The 20,515-nt window shown below is 39.5% G+C and overlaps 1 protein-coding gene across 9 annotated transcripts in view; it reads left to right on the top strand.

The window, feature by feature from the left end:
* CELF2 (CUGBP Elav-like family member 2) overlaps positions 1 to 20,515 on the top strand; it is a 423,961-nt gene that overhangs the window by 340,027 nt on the left and 63,419 nt on the right. For 5 of the 9 annotated variants that reach the window (XM_067534964.1, XM_067534962.1, XM_067534966.1 and 2 more), the window contains 2 exons: positions 5,198 to 5,332; positions 16,865 to 16,944. In XM_067534964.1, the coding sequence (XP_067391065.1) occupies positions 5,198 to 5,332; positions 16,865 to 16,944 (215 nt within the window). Of the gene's footprint in view, positions 1 to 5,197; positions 5,333 to 14,978; positions 15,009 to 16,864; positions 16,945 to 20,515 lie in introns of all 9 variants that reach the window. The other 4 variants (XM_067534960.1, XM_067534957.1, XM_067534958.1 and 1 more) reach the window with 1 other exon arrangement.

The raw sequence follows: 20,515 nt of genomic DNA, 5'->3' as shown, positions 1-20,515 counted from the left end.
CTCAGAGATTTTTAAGGTGCAGCTTGACAAAGCCTTGGCTGAGATGATTTAGCTGAGGTTAGTCCTGCTTTGAGCAGGGGGTTGGAGCAGATGACCTCCTGAAGTCCCTTCCAACCCTGATCTTCTATGATTCTATGACAGTATATGCTCATATTTATAAAGTGCCAACTGGGGAAACCAAGAAAAATTTTCCATTAAAATAAAAGGGAATCGTGGGGCATTATCCTGGACTTACTTTCTGATTCACTGAAAGGGTGAAGAAATGGTTTTGAAATTCTAAGTGGAGAAACTTGCAGATTTGGAAGCAGTAATTAAGTGCCATATGTCAACACTAACACATAGAAAAGTTGTTAATTAATTCAGGCAGTTCCAGATCCAGGTGTGACTTTGACAGATTGTACACTAGGGTTTTTCGCCAGCTTACAAATAAGGATAAAAGGTCTTTTCCCTCCCCGCACCACCACCCTCTGGGGCAGGGAAACATTTGTACTTAAATAATTAACCCTTACTTGATTGGCGTAAAAGAAAGGGCAGTTTAGTCTGAGAAGGAAATAGTGTTCTAGATATATTTCAAGATGATAGCTCCAGTCACTTAAGGGGACACCACCATGTATTTTCACGATAGAATTTTCGCTTCAGGGAGGAAAAAGAAAAGTTTAGCGAATCTTAATAGCATTTTTTCATTATTTTTTTAAATTGTTATTTAAACATTCTCCTGTAGTGCTGTGATCCCAAGCACTGCCCCTTGGTTTTAACATATGAGAATCCATAATTGAAATGATGGACTGGGAAGAGAGAAGTGAAAAAGATTAGTCAAATTTCACCCTCCGAGCAAACTGAGAGAAGTGTAAAAACCAGACCTTAAAGGCCTTTCTCGTGCAACTGCACTCTCCCAATGCCGTGACTTCAGTGGGACGCCTCAAGGGTTCCATTCAGGCAGCCACAGCTTCGGGAGTGGGTCCAATAGACGTTTACAGGACTTGATTCACTGGTATACTCTAGCTGCTTTGTCCTGCTCTGGTAATGCAAAGCAGCCATACATCTGTTAACAAGCCGGTTATACGGGGTTGCATCTGTGCTTTACATTGTCAAAATAGTGGAAAACAGCCAAACGGCAGCACTGAGTCCAAAATCCACGACTCAGAACCCCTCCCCCAAAATGTGATTTAAATAAGTAAACAAATTGTGTCTTTTTGGTCTGCTTTCTGAATTGTGAACTGCTCCTGCCCACCCCAAATGTGTGTGCACAACAATTACAGGGTGAAAATGAAACCTGAAATGGGAGGCAGTATGGCCTAGTGGCTAGGGCACTGGAGTAGGTCTCAGGAGACCTGGGTTCTTTTCCTGGCTCTGCCACTGGTTTGCTGGGTGACCTTGGGCAAGTTACTTCCCTTCCTCGTGCCTCAGTTTCCCCATCTTTAAAATGGGGATAATGATGCTGATCTCCTTTGTAGAGTGACCAACTGACATGAGTCCAATTTCAGGACAGCAGGACATCTTGGGACATGGTGAAATTAAAATAAATAAACCCCTTTAATGTAACCAAGAGCACTAATTTCACCCCGTAGCAAATATCCCATTTTAGGAAGCCCTAGACAGCTAAAATAACACATTTAACTAAATTCTGCATACAGTAGCTAGCTGCCAGCTCTTAATATATCCCCCTCAATTAATATATCCCCCTCAATTCTTAGCGGAGCAGAGCAGCCTGACCGAGCAGGCCCCCCTCCTTGACTTTTAGCACCACACAGCGTGGAGCAGCCCCCCTAAATTTTTGTGCCACGCAGAGCAACCCGGCCCAGCCCGGCCCAGCTGGGCAGCCCCCCCGACTCCGTCTTTTGTGGGACATTGTGAGGTCATTGCAGAACACGGGGCAAAGGAGCCAATTGCGGGACTGTCCCACAATTTGCAGGACGTTTGTTCGCCCTACTCCTTCGTAGAGTGCTTTGAGAGTCCCCCCTTTCAGCTCCAGCAGCTGCTTCCTGTCTCTAACCAGCAGGGGATGGGACTTCCTTTGGGATCTCCATTAACTCTCCACTTTCCTGCACTATGGTGGGAGGTGAGGCCACTGCTGCCAAGATCATAGGAAGCAGACTGGGCGCTGCTGTGCGTGGGGCTCTGCTCAGCACCAAAGGCACAGGGCACCTACCGCAGTCTGCCACATTGGCCTGCAACGGGTGTGACCCAGCACCCTCTAGTGGCCAAAATTGAAACTGCAGGCCATACAGACAAAATCCCCAAGCTGCCTCCAATCCATTTGACTGTGAAATCCTTTGGGTGTCTTCGACCCATAGTCCTCACAGCACTTTCACTAGTCGATCCTCACAATGCTTCTTGTTTATGATGGAAAGACTGAGGAGGAGAAGTTAAGTAACTTGCCCAGGAACACAGAGGTAATCACTGTCTGATTCCTGCCACGGTGCTGGAACAATTTTTATAGTGGGGCCGTTGAGAGCCATTGAACAAACTGTAAACCCTGCATATAACGGGGAAACCACTTCAAGCCAGGGATTGTGGCAGCACTTCCCACACCTCTAGTGCCAGCATCTATGGAACCCATGAATTTGTGTCTCCCACCCTACGCTGATAGGAATAAATAATGCCTTTCTCTTCACGAAAGTATGTTATATTGCTTTAAAATGCTATCCTGTCTTACAACAAGTTTTTATCTGGACAGTGCGCCTTTCAGCATTCTGTGTGGTCAGGCCTTTAGCCAAGATAAAATTACAAACTTCTTAAAAATTACCACTGGTCAGCAACACCAAACAGCATTGGATGTGAGGCACATCATCCTACCGAGATGTCTTCTGTACTCTGAGCATTTTCCCTGAAATGTGCATTTTGAAGATATACAGTAAACAGGAGCTGGGTGTTTATTATAAAATCAGCCTCCAGCTGAACACCTGCACATCGTTTTAGTGAAATGGCATATTTGTAGGTTTACTAGTGAAAGAGAAGAAGGCCAGTGGGGAGTTCGTCATCTGATAGTGTTTGGAGAATTAAAACATCTTAGCATTTGACTTTGGGTTGGGGGGAAGTTAAATGGTGGTTTGGCAAAATAGCACCTTCCACTTTTCTTTCTAGGCTGGAGGATGGGATCCCCTGCATCCGCCAAAGTCTCTTATTTTTATCTCCCACTTGAAGATAGAAAGTCTTCATCCTTCCCTGGAAGCAGGAGCAGATGGGACACCCTTTGGGCCTAGAGTGCAGTTGCTTAATTGGCTGAGGCAGTGTCATTTGTTGGACTGAGAATGGAGCTGGGAGCCAGGGACCTTTGAGTTCTGATCCCTGCTCTGTTGCTCAATCACCATGTGGCCGTAGGCAGGACACTTGACTTCTCTGTGGCTCAGTTTCAGAATCTGTAAAATGGGTGTTAATAATACAAATATCTATAAAGAAATATGGGTCACACTTTGTTACGCTTCTGTTTATAAAGGACATATGATTAATAGATGTAATAAATGGTAAAATAATAATGCCCAGCAGGTATAGAGGTTGCTCATAACCCTGGCTTACAACATTGTCTGCTGATGTGCTTCCACGCATCTATAGCCCATACTTCTCAAGGTTGCAACATGTTTATACCATCTATTAATCATTTATTAACCTTTTATAAACCATATATAAATGGAACCTTAATATCAAGTGTGAATGCAAGTGCTGAGATTGGACATATTTCTGCTGAGCAAAACACTTCCTTCTCCTGGGCGTTAAATTCATGCCCATCTCCTGCAGAGCAAGAGGCTAGATTCCAAGACTCAGTCCAGATGGCAGTGCATAGCAATATCATGGACGCAATCTACATCCATTTGCTTTTGGGATTCTGGAAAATGCATTTTCCCTGTGCTTGCTTGTATAAAATAAAGGAATGCCTTTTTTACCCATTCTGTCGTCAATAAACATTAGCCTCTGGTTTTTATTGCTGAAATTCTAAGTGCACTAAAAGTATCAATTCATGATACCAGTAAAATCCTATGAAAATATATAGGTTTCTTCCTTCTCAGCTGCAATTTATTCTGTTTGACAAACACATGCTAGGGTGGTTCGGGGTGCGAAGGAAGATTAATTTTTCATAAGCACAGAAATGAAAATACTTCATTACAAAAATAATTTGCACAATAATAGAAATAAATACTCAGATACTCTGGAGTAAAGCTTTCCTCTGTCTTTGCTTCCCACAAACTCTGGCAGTCTACTCATTAACAGTGAATTGGATTTGCATGCCATTTCAATAGCAGAAGAAAGGAGCATCATACGTACCATATAATAAGCCCTTAGATTTATTTATTTTTAATATAAGGGAGATAGCGAGTTAGCATTTTTAAGTCTTCCAGATCGCAGCTGGGTTATTGAAGTTTATTCCATCTTTGACACCAGTCCATGGCTTGAGTTTTTGTTAAATTTCAGAGCCAGTACACACATCCAGTTATAGCAACCTACTTTTCACTGGCCGTGTGGACAATATAGAAAAGGGGTAATCTACCGATATCTTTGACAAAGTGCCTGTTGTATTTCTTGCAAACTCAACATCATTACCAATCAAAGGATTTAGCTTTTGGAAAGTAATATGCACTTCCCTTGTTGAAGTGCTGCCCTGGAACATGCACTGTGTCCATTTGAAGGGAGACTACTCTGTCATTATGGGAAAAGAGAGAGGAAAATGTAATGCATTATTCTTTCCATTGCAGTCACTACAAACCTGCTTCTGAGTGCTGTGCATTACAGCTGGTTTAAATTGAAAGCTAGGATCCTTTTCATATCAGAACGTTTCTGTAGAGTATTTTTCATTAACTCGTTTTATTACGTGCACTCCCCCACCCGCTGCTTGTCTTGCTTCCTTTCATGCATTTGGGAGGGTGCGGGGAGAGGGAACTTATCTAAATTAGAATCTATGCAAAAATATCTTTAGTCTCTGACACAGGATACTTCTTTCTCTTAGATGTCATGATGGGGAGGGGGATGAAGAACATCTTATTCATGCAACTAGCATGACAATAGCACCCACAAAAAGAGAGAGAGAGATTCAGGGTGGAAGTGGGGGAAGGGGTATATAAGTATAAAGTGTTTGCCTTAGGACTTGTCTTCAGTTGCAGAGCCAGACTCACATGACTGGAGCTTGGTTTGATGTGGTAATGAAGCATTGATCACAGGAAAAAGATGAAATGGCCTTTGCTCATTCATTATTTTTATCTTCTAGCTGTGGAAGACAGAAAATTGTTCATAGGAATGGTTTCGAAGAAGTGTAATGAGAATGATATCAGGGTGATGTTTTCTCCATTCGGCCAGATAGAAGAATGCCGAATTCTTCGGGGACCTGACGGGCTGAGCCGAGGTGAGTGTGCAGTCTATAAAGTCTCTTTCCTTAAGTGCTAATTGAAGCTATATGTCACAGTCAGAATAGATGTAGCCACTGTCTGCAGCTAGAGGTTACGCTGTAATATGTCCCACGTGACAGAGTTACCCACATGAACTTTTCACAGTGACTGAAATTATCACCTTTTATTTTGAATGTCAGAAAGGTCTCGGTGCCAGCATATTAACTTGTGTTATCACGCTCTTTGTCAGATTGAAAAGGTACCATTGAACCCTGAGATAAAGCCTTCTATTTTCCCTATCGCAAAATCAAAGATTCCCGCCCACACCCACACACACACACACACTTGTATTTTGTACCAAGAAAAACAAATGACAGATTAATGGCATCTGGGGCCATTCAAACTGGTCCATGCTATAATCTCATCCTTCTACTCCTGAATTCTTTGTAACCATATGTAAAATGGGGCTCTGTATCGCCTCTGGAGTAAAGGGTTAACTCCTAGAGTTTTGCCCAGACAGAACTCATGAAAGGAGCTTTCATAGCTCAAGTCTCGAGGTCCAGTTAGAGCCAACGCAGGGATGACAAACAGCAGTGTATAATGCAGTCATATGAAAGACCCAAGCTCTGGACCACATGCCAGACTCCTACTTTATTGTGTTGGAAATTAATTGCAATGCAGACTTTGATACCCGATCATCCCCCCTTTAGATATGCAACATGTAGCATTTTGTACCTGGAAAAGGCTCTTGAAAACATACAATGAAAAGAAAAGCAGATCTATATCAATGACCCCTGCTGTGTATTAAGCCTTTGTTGTATTGACCTGGAATTACTCAGACAGAACAATCCTTCCCACCAGCTAATGACATATGGAGTTGAGTTAGGAAGAGGATCAGAGCAACTTCTCTGCTTTAGGGGGAAAGTGCCATGATATCTGCTACCACAATTTAAAGGCACATGGAGTAAAAATGACTTTAAAATGTGAGGTTGTTAAGGAAAAATTATATGAAAGAGAAGCAGAACTCAGTCGTTCTGTTTCTGGATCTTTTTCCTCCCCTCAAAATATGAAAAAGTACATAGGAATCACAGTTTATGCATTTTATTACATTTTCAAAACACAAGAAAATGTAGAGACAAATGTGTATTATTTTTAACTTCTGGAGACTATTGTTTTTTATAATATGCACAACCACTTGTGGTTTTTTAAAATGTATTGTATGCAGACGCTTGCCACAATAGATCTAAAGTCTAGCAGAGTAGGTTGGGAACTGAGTGTGAGGAGGTCATCTGTGAAGGTGGAAAGCATGGGCTGTACCATCTCCATGTAAATAAGGATAAAAAAAAATCACCTGCTGGAAAAATGCTCTGTCAATTAATGGAAAACCAAGTTTGTGAGGATGGGCCGAGGAAAAGGAGTGTCTACAATTATGTGGACGTAGATTCTGATCCCACAGCTGCTTGATCTTCAAGAAGTTGCATGATTTTGCCTCAGGAGTCTAACTTTAGATAAACGGGTTGTTGTTTTTTTTAATTCTTGGCCACAGGAAAGTAAACCTTCAGTGGGGAGTTGCTGGGTAACTGTGTAAATATTTAGGCTAGAATATAAAATAGAGAATCAAGTCTTTTGAGTCTTACAAGAATTATTTGACTCCCCTGCATAATTCAGGAGGGGAAGTCACCTAGTGAGTATCCAAGTATTCACCAGCTCTTCAATAGAGGTTAGGTTTTCTATCAGAATAGTACCCCAGATCATGAGAACCTACTGGACAGGATAGGTGGCAATCGCAAAAGCCAATTATAAATTGATTGGGTATTGAGCAAATGTTGTGCTAGGTTAAGTTTAATGTGCTGGGCTTTCACCTCTGGAGATTGAAGAGCACGTTCTAGGTACGCCACATTCAGACAGGTGTTGGAATGTATTGACTTAGAAGAGTTATACCCTCTCTAATATTTGGGTTTATTCTTACAATCACACACAATAATATGATACCAGGCCCCTCATGTTTCATGCCTGTTAAATTTGAATTGCTTTCTACACCAATGCCACAGCTCGGTTTCCAGGGAACTCCATAAAACCACCATGCAAAGAGGGAGAGCCAAGCATTGGAAAGTGGCATGTGTTGAAGAGCTGAAGTCCTGTAGGAGAGCTTCGAGTGGGAAGAATCTTGTGTGGCACAGAACCAAAATCGGATTCTTTAAAAATAGAAGGAAAATTAATACAATTAAATCCTGCAACAAGTTCCAAGGTTCAAATGGATTCTCATTCATGGTACTATTTCCAGTACATTAAATTCCCCATTGCCACATACCATCTTTATTCTAATGTATAAGAGTCCACAGCTCAATCATGCCTCCAGATGGGAAGTCCCTATAAAGAGAGGAAGGATGAATGAAGAAGAGTCACATTTTTGTGGGAATGCCGTCATCTCAGTACACAGGCATTTGGGAGTGCATAGTCCTCATGGCCCAGTAAAATGACAATACAATCCAGTAGGCTCTGCTTGACTATTTCATCTACTTTTCAATTACCTAATCAGCTTGCCTTAAAAATTAGCATATCATGATACCTCAGAAATAAAGAGCATGAAAAATGCATTGACTGATATTTATGCAAACTTTGGAGCTATGTAAAATATGTTAGTATTAACAGATGTGAATTCCCAGTTCCAAAGGACAGATACTGGCTAGAGTGCTAGGTAGAACAATTTGGTTTTGTGCTGTTGTTTTTTTCTTAGTAAAGAGTGAAAGCTTGCAGTCAACTTTTGGGATCTGTCCACAGTACAGTAGCAACATTTTTGTTGCTATCTTAGCTACTTTAGACTATAAGGTTGTAAGGTAGACCTAGGGTTATGGTCTTCCTCACAGTATGAACAGGAAAAAGAATCCCTGTTTACAATGGCAAAGGAAAATATAACACTCTGTGAGGAGTGTGATATAGGTGCATAGATAAGAAGACAGAGAGAGAAAGAGATTGAACTGGTTGTTTCTAGTGTAGTTTCAAGCCAAAAGTAGATACGGGTCTAATAAATTCAAACCCATTCTGCCACTGTAGATAAAGGTCCATCAGCATTTCCACTCCAAATTTGTATTGCCAGATGTTAGAAACTCCTGTGGAAAAGTAGCCTAAAGACATCATACAAGTCTCAGTGGTGGAGCAATATATTTTAAATGCCCTTTCTAGCATCTTCAGTTAGGCCCTTTATTCCCACTGATGTTTGCTTCTGCAACTGAAAAATGGCTTGTTTTTTACATCTGTAACTGGTTTGGTTGCAACCTAGGTACAGTGAGTAAGTAGTGATCAAAAGTCATTACCATCTGACAGCTGTTTCACAGCCCCTGCAAAGTAAGTAATGTGGAGCAGTTCCCAGTTGGTATATTCCTATTTCAGAGTAAGAAAACCCAACTGGTTGTCTAAGCAGAGAACCCAAGGACTGAAGGATATGGAGACTGTCCTATTCTCTCACCGCTAGTGCTCAGAATCATGGGGCTGCCTAGGGAATCTTGCCAATACCTTTGTAGTATCTGTTCTACAGATATAGGGATTCAGCCTCCTTCTTAAACTACTTTTTAAAAAATTCCCATTGTTGATGTCCTGCACTACACCCCATTGTCATGTAAAAATAAAAGTGAATTGCCTGGGACAATTAAGGTTTTTAAATCACTTATTGCAAAGGGTTTCCAGAAATCTCTGAACTTTTTAAAGAAATCCAATCGCCTGGCTCCTTGTCCTGTGATCTGTCTACCAGAACACTGCTGCCAACAAAGACAGCTGTGAGCTGGTGGGTGGAACATACAAATGGTAGCCAGAAAGGCCCAAGTTTGATTCCCAACTCTACTGCTGACTTACTTTGTGACTCGAGGTGACCTGCTTAATCTCTCCTTGTGCCTCAGTTTTTCCATCTACCTTTGTAAGTGATTTGAGATCATTAGGTCAAAATCACTATATTACTGCTAAGTAGTGTATGTCAGTAATGATAATAATAATAAAATCCTCCTCTCCTTATCACAGAAGCTCCATAAAGCAATACATCAGTGTAATTTGCTAAGTATATAACAGACAGTATAAAAAAGTCATTGTAGTCAGTTGGGTGAAGAGCATATACTGAAAGACCCTGCTAAGTATATATAGAGAGAGACAATTGAATCTAAAATGTGCATTAGATAAGGTCTTTAAATACACAGAGCATGCCAAAGCTTTTAAAGTCTTGTTTGTCTGATTTCAATATGACCATATCAAGCAAGTCAGGCAAGTGCACACTGAGAGTATTGTTAAAAGTCTGGTAATACAGAATTTACGTTTTAAAGAGCAAATAGCCATGGTGTGGGAATCAGCCCACGATCAGGCAGAAATGCAGCCTTGCAAAATTCCACTCATCCCCAGTAAGCAACGTTTGTTGGTTGGTTTGTCTGAAAAAAAAAAAAAAAAAAAAAAAAAGGGGGGGGGGTGCAAAAAATCATCCTTCGTTTCTTGCATGATCAGTTATAGTAACAAACAGGTGACTAGTTTTTGTGCCAGGAGAAGGAGATTTTGACTGAAATTCAGAGCAGCTTTGCAAGGCAGAAGCAACATCACATGCAACCTCTGAGAAATGATCTGGGTTTGTGGCTAGCCTGGCACTCCTAGGGGAATATTTACAATGCAGTTAGACACCTGCGGCTGGCCCGTGTCAGCTAACTTGGGCTCACGGGGCTCAGACTAAGGGGCTGTTTGATAGCGGTGCAGACGTTCGGGCTTGGGCTACAGCCTGAACTCTGGGACTCTCCCCCACACAGAGTCCTAGACCCTGGCCTGAGCCCAAATGTCTACACTGCAATCAAACATCCCCTCAGCCCGAGTCCCGTGAACCCAAGTCAGCTGGCATGGGCCAGCTGCGGGTTTTTAATTGCAGTGTAGACATACCTTAAGTCTGCATGGTGCGGGAGATAGCCCTGTCTAGGCTACACATTCATAACGCCTTTCATGCAAGGATCTCAAGGCCCTTTATGCCACAACTTTGCCAGTCGGCAATTTTCCAGGTTGTCGAAAACTGTGGCATGGTTACAGTGTTCCATTTGTGCTTTAGCCACTGTGTAGCTTTTTGCAAAGTTGGAGAAGTTTTGGTAAGTTAAAAAGAAAAAGTGTGGGGCAAAGAATGGGGACCAAAAACACCTAGACATTATTCATTCCATCACATTCAATGTCAAAATGGAAAATCAAGAGAAAAGGGGAAAACCAAAAATTTGAAATTAAAAAAAAAACAAAAACCAAAAACTTAATTGAGGGAAATTTCTGTTTGATTTGAATCGAACTTGAAATTTTTTAATAGAAAATGAAAATTCTAATAAAATTTTTCCGATAAAAAATTTCAAATGACAGTTCTTTATTCCAAATATTTTGTGGGGGGAGGGGATGTCTTTTTGAACATGCTGTAGTTAGTGTTCAGTGATCTCCTTAAGGCTGTGTAGTAAGTCAGTGGGAAAGGTGGAATAGAACTGAGGGACCAAGGTTCCCAGCTTCTTTCTCTAGCCACTCTCTGGATGACGATAAGTATCAGATTTGCCCTCGTTATGTCTTCTGAACATTCCATCCCTAGAAAGGATGATTTGAAGCAGGCTAATAACAAAAACCTTTCCATTTCAAGAAAGTGGGTCACTCAGGTTGCCAATAGAAAGTGGTCTTTAGTGTGGGTTTAATTCTAGTTTCGTTCTGTGTAAATTCCAGCTACTGGGACCTGCATTTTCCAAACTCATTAGTGATTTGGAGTATCCAACTTTGAGACACCTTCAAGGACTCTGATTTTCAGAGGATTTTCTCCCAAGGGAATTTTTTTCTTTTGCCATCACAATGGACATGAGAAATTGAACCCATCCTCTGACCTCTAGGGCAAGAAAGTAAATCAGGGCCAAGACTCCAGCACATTGACAGGGCATTGTGGGAAGTGTGCATTGCTGTTACCTTGCTGTGTCTCTAATATATATAATCAGATGGCTTTAGTCTCCAGAGCTCAGCCCAACATCTTTCACCAAAATCCTTTTTTCATTTGAACTGGGATAATAATATGTTGCTCTTATATAGCACTTTTCATTAGTAAATCTCCAAGTGTTTCGTGATCTTTAATGTGTTTAGCCTCACAACAGACCTGTGAGGCAGAGAAATATTATCAGCTCTGTTTTTACAGATGGGAAACTGAGACATCAGGCAGTTAAGTGACTTGCCCAAGGTCACACAGAAAGTCTGTGGCAGAGCAAAGAGTGGCACCCCTCTCTCTAAAGTTCTAGGCTAGTTCCCTAACCACTGCACCATCCTTCCTCACTCTTTCTGCACTCATTCTTTGGGCTACCATATCTATAGAAAATAACATAAAGTAACCCCTACAGTAAGCATCCATCCAAGGGCCTACCAAAAATTTATGCCGTAAACTATTTGCTGCCTTATAATAAATATGTAACTCAGTGCTCAGTGTAAAATTGTATTCAGTACACTTGGGGATACTTTGGAGCGGTCTCTTAAAATGGACAGTTGCCTAATTAGGATGGCCTCTTGTACCTGTGACACCATGCTACTTGCTCAAGTTTTACTTTTAATGAAACACAGTAACGTGTGAACCAGAGGAATTCTTGGCACAGAAAACTCCTGTGCAAACCCAACCCGAAATAATTGGGTATGAATAGATCCTTTCCTTTTATAGACCTGTTCCAAATTGCTTGTAAGTTTTCATTTTAACAATGTCTTCTCTTTCTACAGTGCCTTTCTTCCCAGAGACCCCAAAGCACTTTACAAATTTAAATAGGCTGCCCATAGGGATCACTTCAGCAGTCACTGACATACACACAGCTCTGGGATGTAATGTGGCAGCTCATCGACTGGACGCAATACCCTTATCATTTAGGAGAAGAAGTAAAGAAGAATGTTGTATCCAGTTGAACTTGGAATTTGGAAAGGCAAAAACACAATCATCAGACCACAAACTGTATAGCCAGAGGCGGAGATTTTGAAAGCAACATTTGATGGGAATTGAGCATTCCAGTCTCTTATCTGACTTTCAGAATTTCACCTTAAATCTTTCTTCGAAGTCATGAAATAGTTGATTTATAAAAAGCTGCTGAGATATTTTAAAATAAATTTGATTCTTTATTCGATGTTCAGATCCATTCAGGCCATTTTTTTCAAACTTCCATTCTTAACTATAGGGGACCTAACTCCACATTTAGCCACCTAAATAAAAGTGGCCTGATTCATAGCTGTCTGTAGTTCTTAGCTTGCATTGACTTCACTGGGAGTTGTGGGTTCTTAGCACCTCTGAAAACCAGGCTAGTTTTATTTAGGTGAAAAATCACGTTTGAAAATATTGTGCTTCTTATGTAGTTCACAAGCGTTGTCAAGATTGTACAGACGTTCTTATGCAATATTGTGCATGTGCTTCTGGGGCAGGATTGCTAAAGAACGGGCTAAATAAATGGGGCATCATTGAATTCAATGGCAGCACAATTAGGCCAAGACTTTTGAAAATCATCCTGGATCAGCAATTCTTAGGATTTAGAGGGAAGAGACGAGAGAAGCAGATGTTTTTGTGATTGGTCTGCCAGGTCTCTCTAAAATCTGTTGTAATTGTGAGAAAAGATAAAACATCTGAGTTTAGATATCCTTTCAACTGAGATGACAGGTATAATAGATGTGTTCCAAAACCTGTACTGTGGTATGGCAACGTGCTTCTCTCCGATTCCCTCAGTTGGAGGAAATTACTTTGAGAAACCTTTCCCCAGTCAATCATTTATCTGTTCTAGCAGGTTAGAAGGCTGCCTTACAGAAATAAGTGAAATTTACCTTCTTTCTTTTCTGTTCGTGATCCCTGAGATTTTGAAAGTACAGATCATAAATAATTGCAAGGTGACTTACAGGTGGGCCATCTTTACAAAATGATTTTTGTTGTTACACACTTGGTGGTTTAAGGGGAAGTAACTGTCATGCTATCTTGGCTACAAAAAGTTGTTTTCTTCATGTTCTTGTTACTTTATTTTCCTCGCCCCCTCCCCGCGACTGAGTTCCACAGCTCCTATTTGTAGTAAGAGAATTGCTGAGGTAAAGGGCTCGGCCATCTAAGCAGAACAGGACTTGCCATAGATCAGACTATTGGTTCTTCAGGTCCAACAATGCTGCCTTTGGCAATGTCCGATTGCTGATGCTGCAAGGGACTCGTGCTCCTGGCCTTAGGGCAATTATACAGTGTTTTATATGGTGAGGTGAGGGGATGTGGAAATCCTTCTTGATTCCCACAGCTTACATCCTGCAGCATGAGATTTGATTAGTCTTATCTTAACATGCATAGCTACAAATGTTATTAATGGATATAAAACTGTCTGTATGTATCTCAAATAACCACCTGTGGCCAGGAATTCCACAGGTTGATTATACACTATGTAAAAGGAATAACGCCCACCATTCACTCAGCGTCTGCTACCTATTAATTTGAAGAGTGAAGAAGGGTGTTGCAATGTCTGTGGGCCATGACTGGTCTAAACAATGTATTTATCTGACACCTCCTCCCCAGCATGACAGGTTTGGATTTTGCAGAAATATTTATATTATATAGATGCCTATATTCTTTGTGCGTGTTCCTAATTCTTAGGGTTACAAAATGGAGCATTGTTTTAGACTAAAACAATAGTTAGAAAAAGTTGTGAACTCGTTCATCGCAACATTATGTTGATTCTAATAATGACACTTTAAAAGCCAGGTTCTCAAATAATTTAGTAGTGCAATTGCATACCTAATTTGTGCCCACAGTTACCCCAAATGTTTGTGCAAATCATATAATTACATGCACAAGCAGCCAGTGGTTCTCATTGGGAAATTTACTGTGGATTGTGGGCAGAATATGGACCTAACTTTGTACTCCCAGGCCCACAGACCATAATTAAAATGTAATTCATCCCCCCCTCCATAGAATGAATTTGAGCATTTTGGAATAGAACAAAGGGTGCACACACATTTGTCACGGTCTTCACAGAAAACAAGTTTCCTTTAAATAAGTTGCTCCTGATATGGTACTTCCCTGTTATAAAAATAATTGTACTTCAGAACACAGCAGTTAGAGGCTATTCAAATGAACTTGGGATGGGGACAAAGAGGGAGGCTATGCCATAATATTGGGCAGTGAAAGCCCCCATGACTGAGCGTTGTGGTTAAAAAGGGAAAGAGTGGGGTGAGGGGGAATCTGCTCCATCTATATGGGCAAAGAGCTTTATTTTTCTGCTGTTTCACTTTTCTTCTGAGACCTGCTAACCACAACATCTCTCAGTAAGTTACTTACAGCTGTACTGCTGGGTAGAAATTGTGATAAATGCATAAACTGTGTTTTATTGATTCTTGTTGACATTTTACATGCTTCTTTTGCATTCTTAACCTCCACTTGGTAATTGTCACTATGGTATACGCTCCTAGATAATAAGAGCATGGCAAGTGAATGAAATGGTTCCTTGACCATTAAAAGCAGTATTATCAAAGGCTCTGTATGTTTTTTCCCCCTAATATATCTCTATGAGTTTGTTCTCTTCCCTCACTGAAGTCACGAGATAAGAAATGAAAACGCTTAGTGTTATTTCCTATATTAATAATAAGAGTAATGTTTTTAAGAGAGATTACTTTGAGACTGATGGTAAATTTGGGCCTCTTTAATTTTAGTGCACAACATCAATATGGAATCTAGCAGAGGTACTGTAGCTTATTTACCATTCTACTACACATTTTGTCTAGAATGCCTTATAGAAAGTTGTTTGTAAAATTATTTTCTTTGACAAAAATTTGTTTCTGGATAACAGTAGTAGCAACATATAATGTGATTAAATAATAAAAACATCCATCAGCTGTTCTGTTATCTGAGAAATATATAAACAGTATTGTAAAATCTGCATAAAGAATTCTAACTTTAAAATTTATAATGCTAATTTATCAGTAAAATGCATAGTAGATTAGTTTCCCTTGTATCAAGGGATTTTATACTATTTTTAAAAAATTACCGCATGATGCAAAAATGCATTGACTTTATTTTCATGACTAGATGTAGTGCTTTTGGGTAATGATCAGGCATTGCTTTCTCTTACTGTTGTTTGATTAAAATGTTAATACAGTCTTGACTTGATAATCTTACCAGGTACACACGCAGCAAAAGAGAAATGATGTTTTATGCCTCACAAATTGATTTACATAAACCAAGCAATCTGTTGCTTGCTGGATTGCAAAATGGTTTATTTTGCCCATTGGCCACAGGGGCAACGATATTGTATTTTTGGTGCCAGAACATAGCTTTCATGCATTAGCTCTAAAATGACAATATGCTTCAGCCTCTCTCAGTGTTTAGATTTGCTTCATTTGGAAATCTTTTAAGTAGTAATAATAATAATGTTTTGAGGAAATTGAGTGGAACACTAAATTATTCTCTGAAACCGAAGTTCAAACTGTGCAAGGCAAAGGGAGCTGAAAATCAATGCACTGTTAAAGTCATTAGAGATCACAAGTGAAATAAGTCTGTGTTGCTTTAGCTAAGCTTTTAGTGTGCCATGGTATTATTACAAAATCAGCCTGAATCTGCATTAATTTCACAGTCTTTTTCTTTAAGATGCCCAAGGGTGCATGAAGAAGAATAAAATGTAAATTTCAGAAGGCCGTGTTTTTATTAGTTAAAAGGGCAGTGAGCCATGCAGCACTAAACTTGACCTACACCATGCCCAATATTGGTAAGAGTCGCAATAAAGGGGAGGCCGGCAGGAGGAAACAGCTCAGGCACTAAGCCATTATTTTTTCTATGATTTAAAAAGGGAAAAAGTGGTTTTCAATTATTCACACACACAGCTCCAGCATATCTGAAGGTGGTTGTAGCTTATGTCGATCAAAGTATTATACTTGTACATATAAGTATCAGGACTTCAAAAAAACAAAACTCATACAGATTTTTATCTGAAAAATTCATTTTTAAAAAATATTTAAATTCCGCCTGCATTGCTGAATTTGGTCTGGCAGCATCACTGGGCCTTCTGGCACTTCGTTTCAAAGCATTTTATACATTTTTTTCCCTCACTTTTATTTGTGTTCTCACCCGCTCGATGGAATTTACCAGTGGCATTCTGAGCTCTTTAAATTCTGCACTTAATTGCCAGGGATGCCAGCAGTTTATTTTAAATCAATCATAAATAAGAAAAATATAACAGGTAACTGCTAATGCATGACGTGGAAGGGATTAAAAATATACAATCCAAACTTTACACTTTAGAAAATACAAACAAGCTTCACCTATTTCAAACCCTGTGGCTCAAAGAACCGAAAACAATAACAACAAACCCTCCACAACCCTTTCTCCCCACCAACCTAATTTTTTTTTCTTTCATCTATGGTCAGATTAGCAAGTCAGCACTGTTGATAAATAAATTAGAGGAGTTGTTTATTTTTATGTACTACTGAGAACAGTGTCGTCTTGTGGCCGTTCTCGTAGACTGTGTTGGTTTAACAAGCGTCCAACCCTTTTGTCTTGTTGTTTTTTGTCTTTCCTGCTCCCTGTCCCCTTGTTCCCACAGGCTGTGCGTTTGTTACATTTTCTACAAGGGCAATGGCACAGAATGCAATCAAAGCCATGCACCAGTCTCAGACCATGGAGGTACAGTACTGTATCATCTGCCCTTTCTTTGTTTTCTTTGTGCAAATGATTGTGAATGGTAAAGCCATGGTCTCCTGGAGAAGATCAGACACATGACAATCACAGATTTAAACTTTCACAAGACTCTTCCCTCTCTTTGTGAAATTTATGTTTTTTAATTATTTTAAAACACAAGTAAAAAGATCTCTATGATGAACCCAAGCATTGCTTTTACAATGCTTCCAGTGGCATTCAGTAGAAAATAAACACAAATAAATAAATACATATAACATATGCGGGGGACTAAATTATCTTTTATCTTAACCTCCCGCCCCCCCAAGAAAAAGCCTCACTTTATATGAATTTTAAAATATTGCAGTTTGTGCTGCTCTGGGAAAAGGCTCAAGAGAGATTTTTTTTAACCTGAGGACACAAAGTTACTAGTGCATGTGGGTTTTTTTGTTTTTGTTTTTTGCACATGGAATCTCTTTGGAAGTTAATATAATTTCTTCTACTTCATGTTGCCAATAAAAATGCTAATTATGGCAGAGCATATTGAAGTGCTAGACTTGCTATAGTGCACTGCCGTGGCAGGCTCTGTATGAGCAGCAACCTTTTCTTCCCTAAAAACTGCTTCCCCGGCATCGTATTTTGTAATAATGAGCAACACAAAGCTTTAACTTTACTTACCTGGCGCGACTACAGTTTCAGGATAAGACCCATTTATCGGCATAGTTATCGCGTTGCCACAGCTCATCTGGTAGGCTCCCCCTTTTTTTTAGTCTGTGAGTTATGTCATGGTCTTTCAGAATTTTGCACAAAAAGTCTCACAAGAGTACTAAGCCTTTACTTATTCTGGATCTTCTAGTTTAATCATTTGAGAGTGCATGTTATACTGTATTATGTATACCGTATCTTTGTGTACTGATGATTTTATCGGAGGTGGCATTTTGATGTTATGTGCACTTGTTTCTTCTTTTCTTTTCTTTTTTTAAATTATTATTCTTTTTAAACAAGGACCTTTCGATTTTTCTCAAGTAATTTTTCTTTGCAATGCTCTAGTCTCCCAAAGCATGCTGGGTACTAAACAATCATTATTGCCTCATGTTGTTGAGCTGCTTTGTGTAATGAGCAAAGGGAAAGACAGAGGAAAAAAAAGAGACAGTGCATGGAAATGTCAACTGTTTTCTATACTCTACCGGTAATGATAGTGGCATTACAAAACTATTCTCTTTCCAAACATCACATTTAACTTTGGTTGAGATTATTTTATAATCTATGTGTTTTCTTTTCAGTGCAATGCATTTTTATAGACCTTGAATAGACAGTGTTAGATGAGAATATGCCACAGAGAAAAAACAGAATTATTGAAATTATCTTCACTAGGAAGCTGATATTACCCAATATATTTCACTATGGACTGTGACACTATGTATTGAATAAAAAGTGACATTTTAGTTCATTGGAATAATGCTCCTTTTTATATTTCTGCCATGCAGATGGGTTACATAGGGAGGTGGTGGAATCTCCATCCTTAGAGGTTTTCAAGGCCCGGCTTGCCCTGACTGGCATGATTTATTCTGGGTTGGGCCTGCTTTGAGCCGGGGCTTGGATTAGATGTTCTCTTGAGGTCCTTTCCAACCCTAATCTTCTATGATTCTATGCACTGTCCCATTAACCTGAGTCAGCATATCTTTGCTATTTTTGGTTCCACATAAAACAGAAGTGTTGCGAATAATACTGTGGGTTTTCTGTATATTTTCCATGTGTTCTCGTGTATTTTTGGTCTAGGGTAATGAATTTACGTGAATCACCCTCACCTCAGAGGATGTTGTAAAATAAAATAATCCTTACAGGTCAGATTCTCCCTTTCATATGCTGAGTATTGTACTGTACTTTCAAAAGAAGTCCCATTGTGATATACTTCCTTATGTTGAATAGTATCTTGGACCACAGGTCATCCAATAGTTTTCAGTGAGCAAATGTATCACAATTTAGCCCCATATGAATAACTACTTTCAGAGCAAAGTACTACTCAACAGCTTTACAGGTTAGAGAATGTGCACCTGTAATTAGGGTACAAATAAGATACCAAACTGACATGGCGTTTCAGAATATCCTGGACCTTAGCACTTAATCATGATGCCAGCTGGGTTCAGGTCTGTAGCAGAAATGATGTGCTTACTCTTTTGTGGGAGGTAGAGTACCCTTTCCAGCTCACTGATTCATGGCATGATACCAATAGGAGTCTACATGTTCTGCCTTGCCAGCAGAAAGAAATGTACACAGGGAGTGCTTCCCATTGAGAAGGGGAGACAGAAAGCAGCCATAAAATAATGAGGTAGGAGATACCCCAGACCTACTTGCATAATGGGGGGTACTTCTCAAGACAGAAGGAAGGAAAGAAGGTATTGTTCTGGTCAACATTCAAAAGCATTTCCTGCCTCTTGGTTATTAATGTCAATGCTATTATGGTAAAAAGTTGACTTTTGAGAGCTGCTGTTAAATCCGAACGCTCTCTGAAACAATAATGCCCCTGGGCACATTGATTTCATGTTTAACGGGGGAAAAAATAGACTTTTAAAATGGAAGATTATGTATTATGCAATCAAGTTTCAATTGAACCACTGAAGTTATTTTTTCTGATTTCATTATTTTCAGTTCTTTGGCACACACCATTGACTAAGATGTACTTTCAAAGCGACTCAAAATGATGAAAATGTTAATGTTCAGAAAAGCAAGTGTCTCCTGGAAATAATGAATGTTCATATTGCTCTTTGCATTTTACTCGCCATCCTAGTTTAAACAACTCGTTTTTAAAGCCATAATCACTGCCCTCATTTTCTGCTGTTCTACCTCCTTTCTGCCTTTAAAAAAAACTTCACTCAAATAGAGCGTTGGTAGGAGACACTAATTTGTTAACATGGAACAAATTTGAGGCAACAATAGCAACACTTTTCTCATACAGAGCCATTTTGTAACATATAATTTCAATCTTCGGAAGGTTTCCTCCCTTGAAAATGATGAAATAAGAGCAGAAAGTGAAAAAAATGAATTATAGATTCAGAAATTGCAGAGATATTGTTTTTATACAATTTACTGACATTTCAGCATTCATAAATATGATGTCAGCTGTTGTGTTGAGTATTGAGCTGCTGAGCTGAGTACTGGAACAGCCATATATTATTTCTCCCTTTGAAATTCATTTATATTCTCTTTGAAATAGACTTGAGTTTCACGTATGTACATGTAGCAAGCAGTAAACCATCATCTCACTTAGCCTAACACCACCAAAGCCAATCTGAAATGGGATACAAGCTTCCTATTACCTTTTCTATTAGCTAAACTGGATAAATACCTCATTTTTTAAAAAAATAAAAGAGCATGATTTTAATGTAATTTGATTTTATAGTATAAAAATCACTTGATTTTAATATAATATGATTTTGTAGTATAAAAATCACCGAGAAGAGGCAATTGTGTACCAAGCTGACTCCTCCGTAATCTTTATTCAATTGCTGAAGTGGTGTATCTCCATTTTGACTCACTGAAAAATTGAAAGACATTTTTACAATGAAATATACAAGCTAGG

Source organism: Emydura macquarii, unplaced genomic scaffold, assembly GCF_026122565.2.
Source record: "Emydura macquarii macquarii isolate MOO-44397 ecotype Brisbane River unplaced genomic scaffold, CSIRO-AGI_Emac_v2 contig_3470, whole genome shotgun sequence".
Classification (NCBI taxonomy): Eukaryota; Metazoa; Chordata; order Testudines; family Chelidae; genus Emydura; species Emydura macquarii.
Note: the sequence above shows the minus strand (reverse complement) of the source record. Positions and strands in the feature narration are given on the sequence as shown.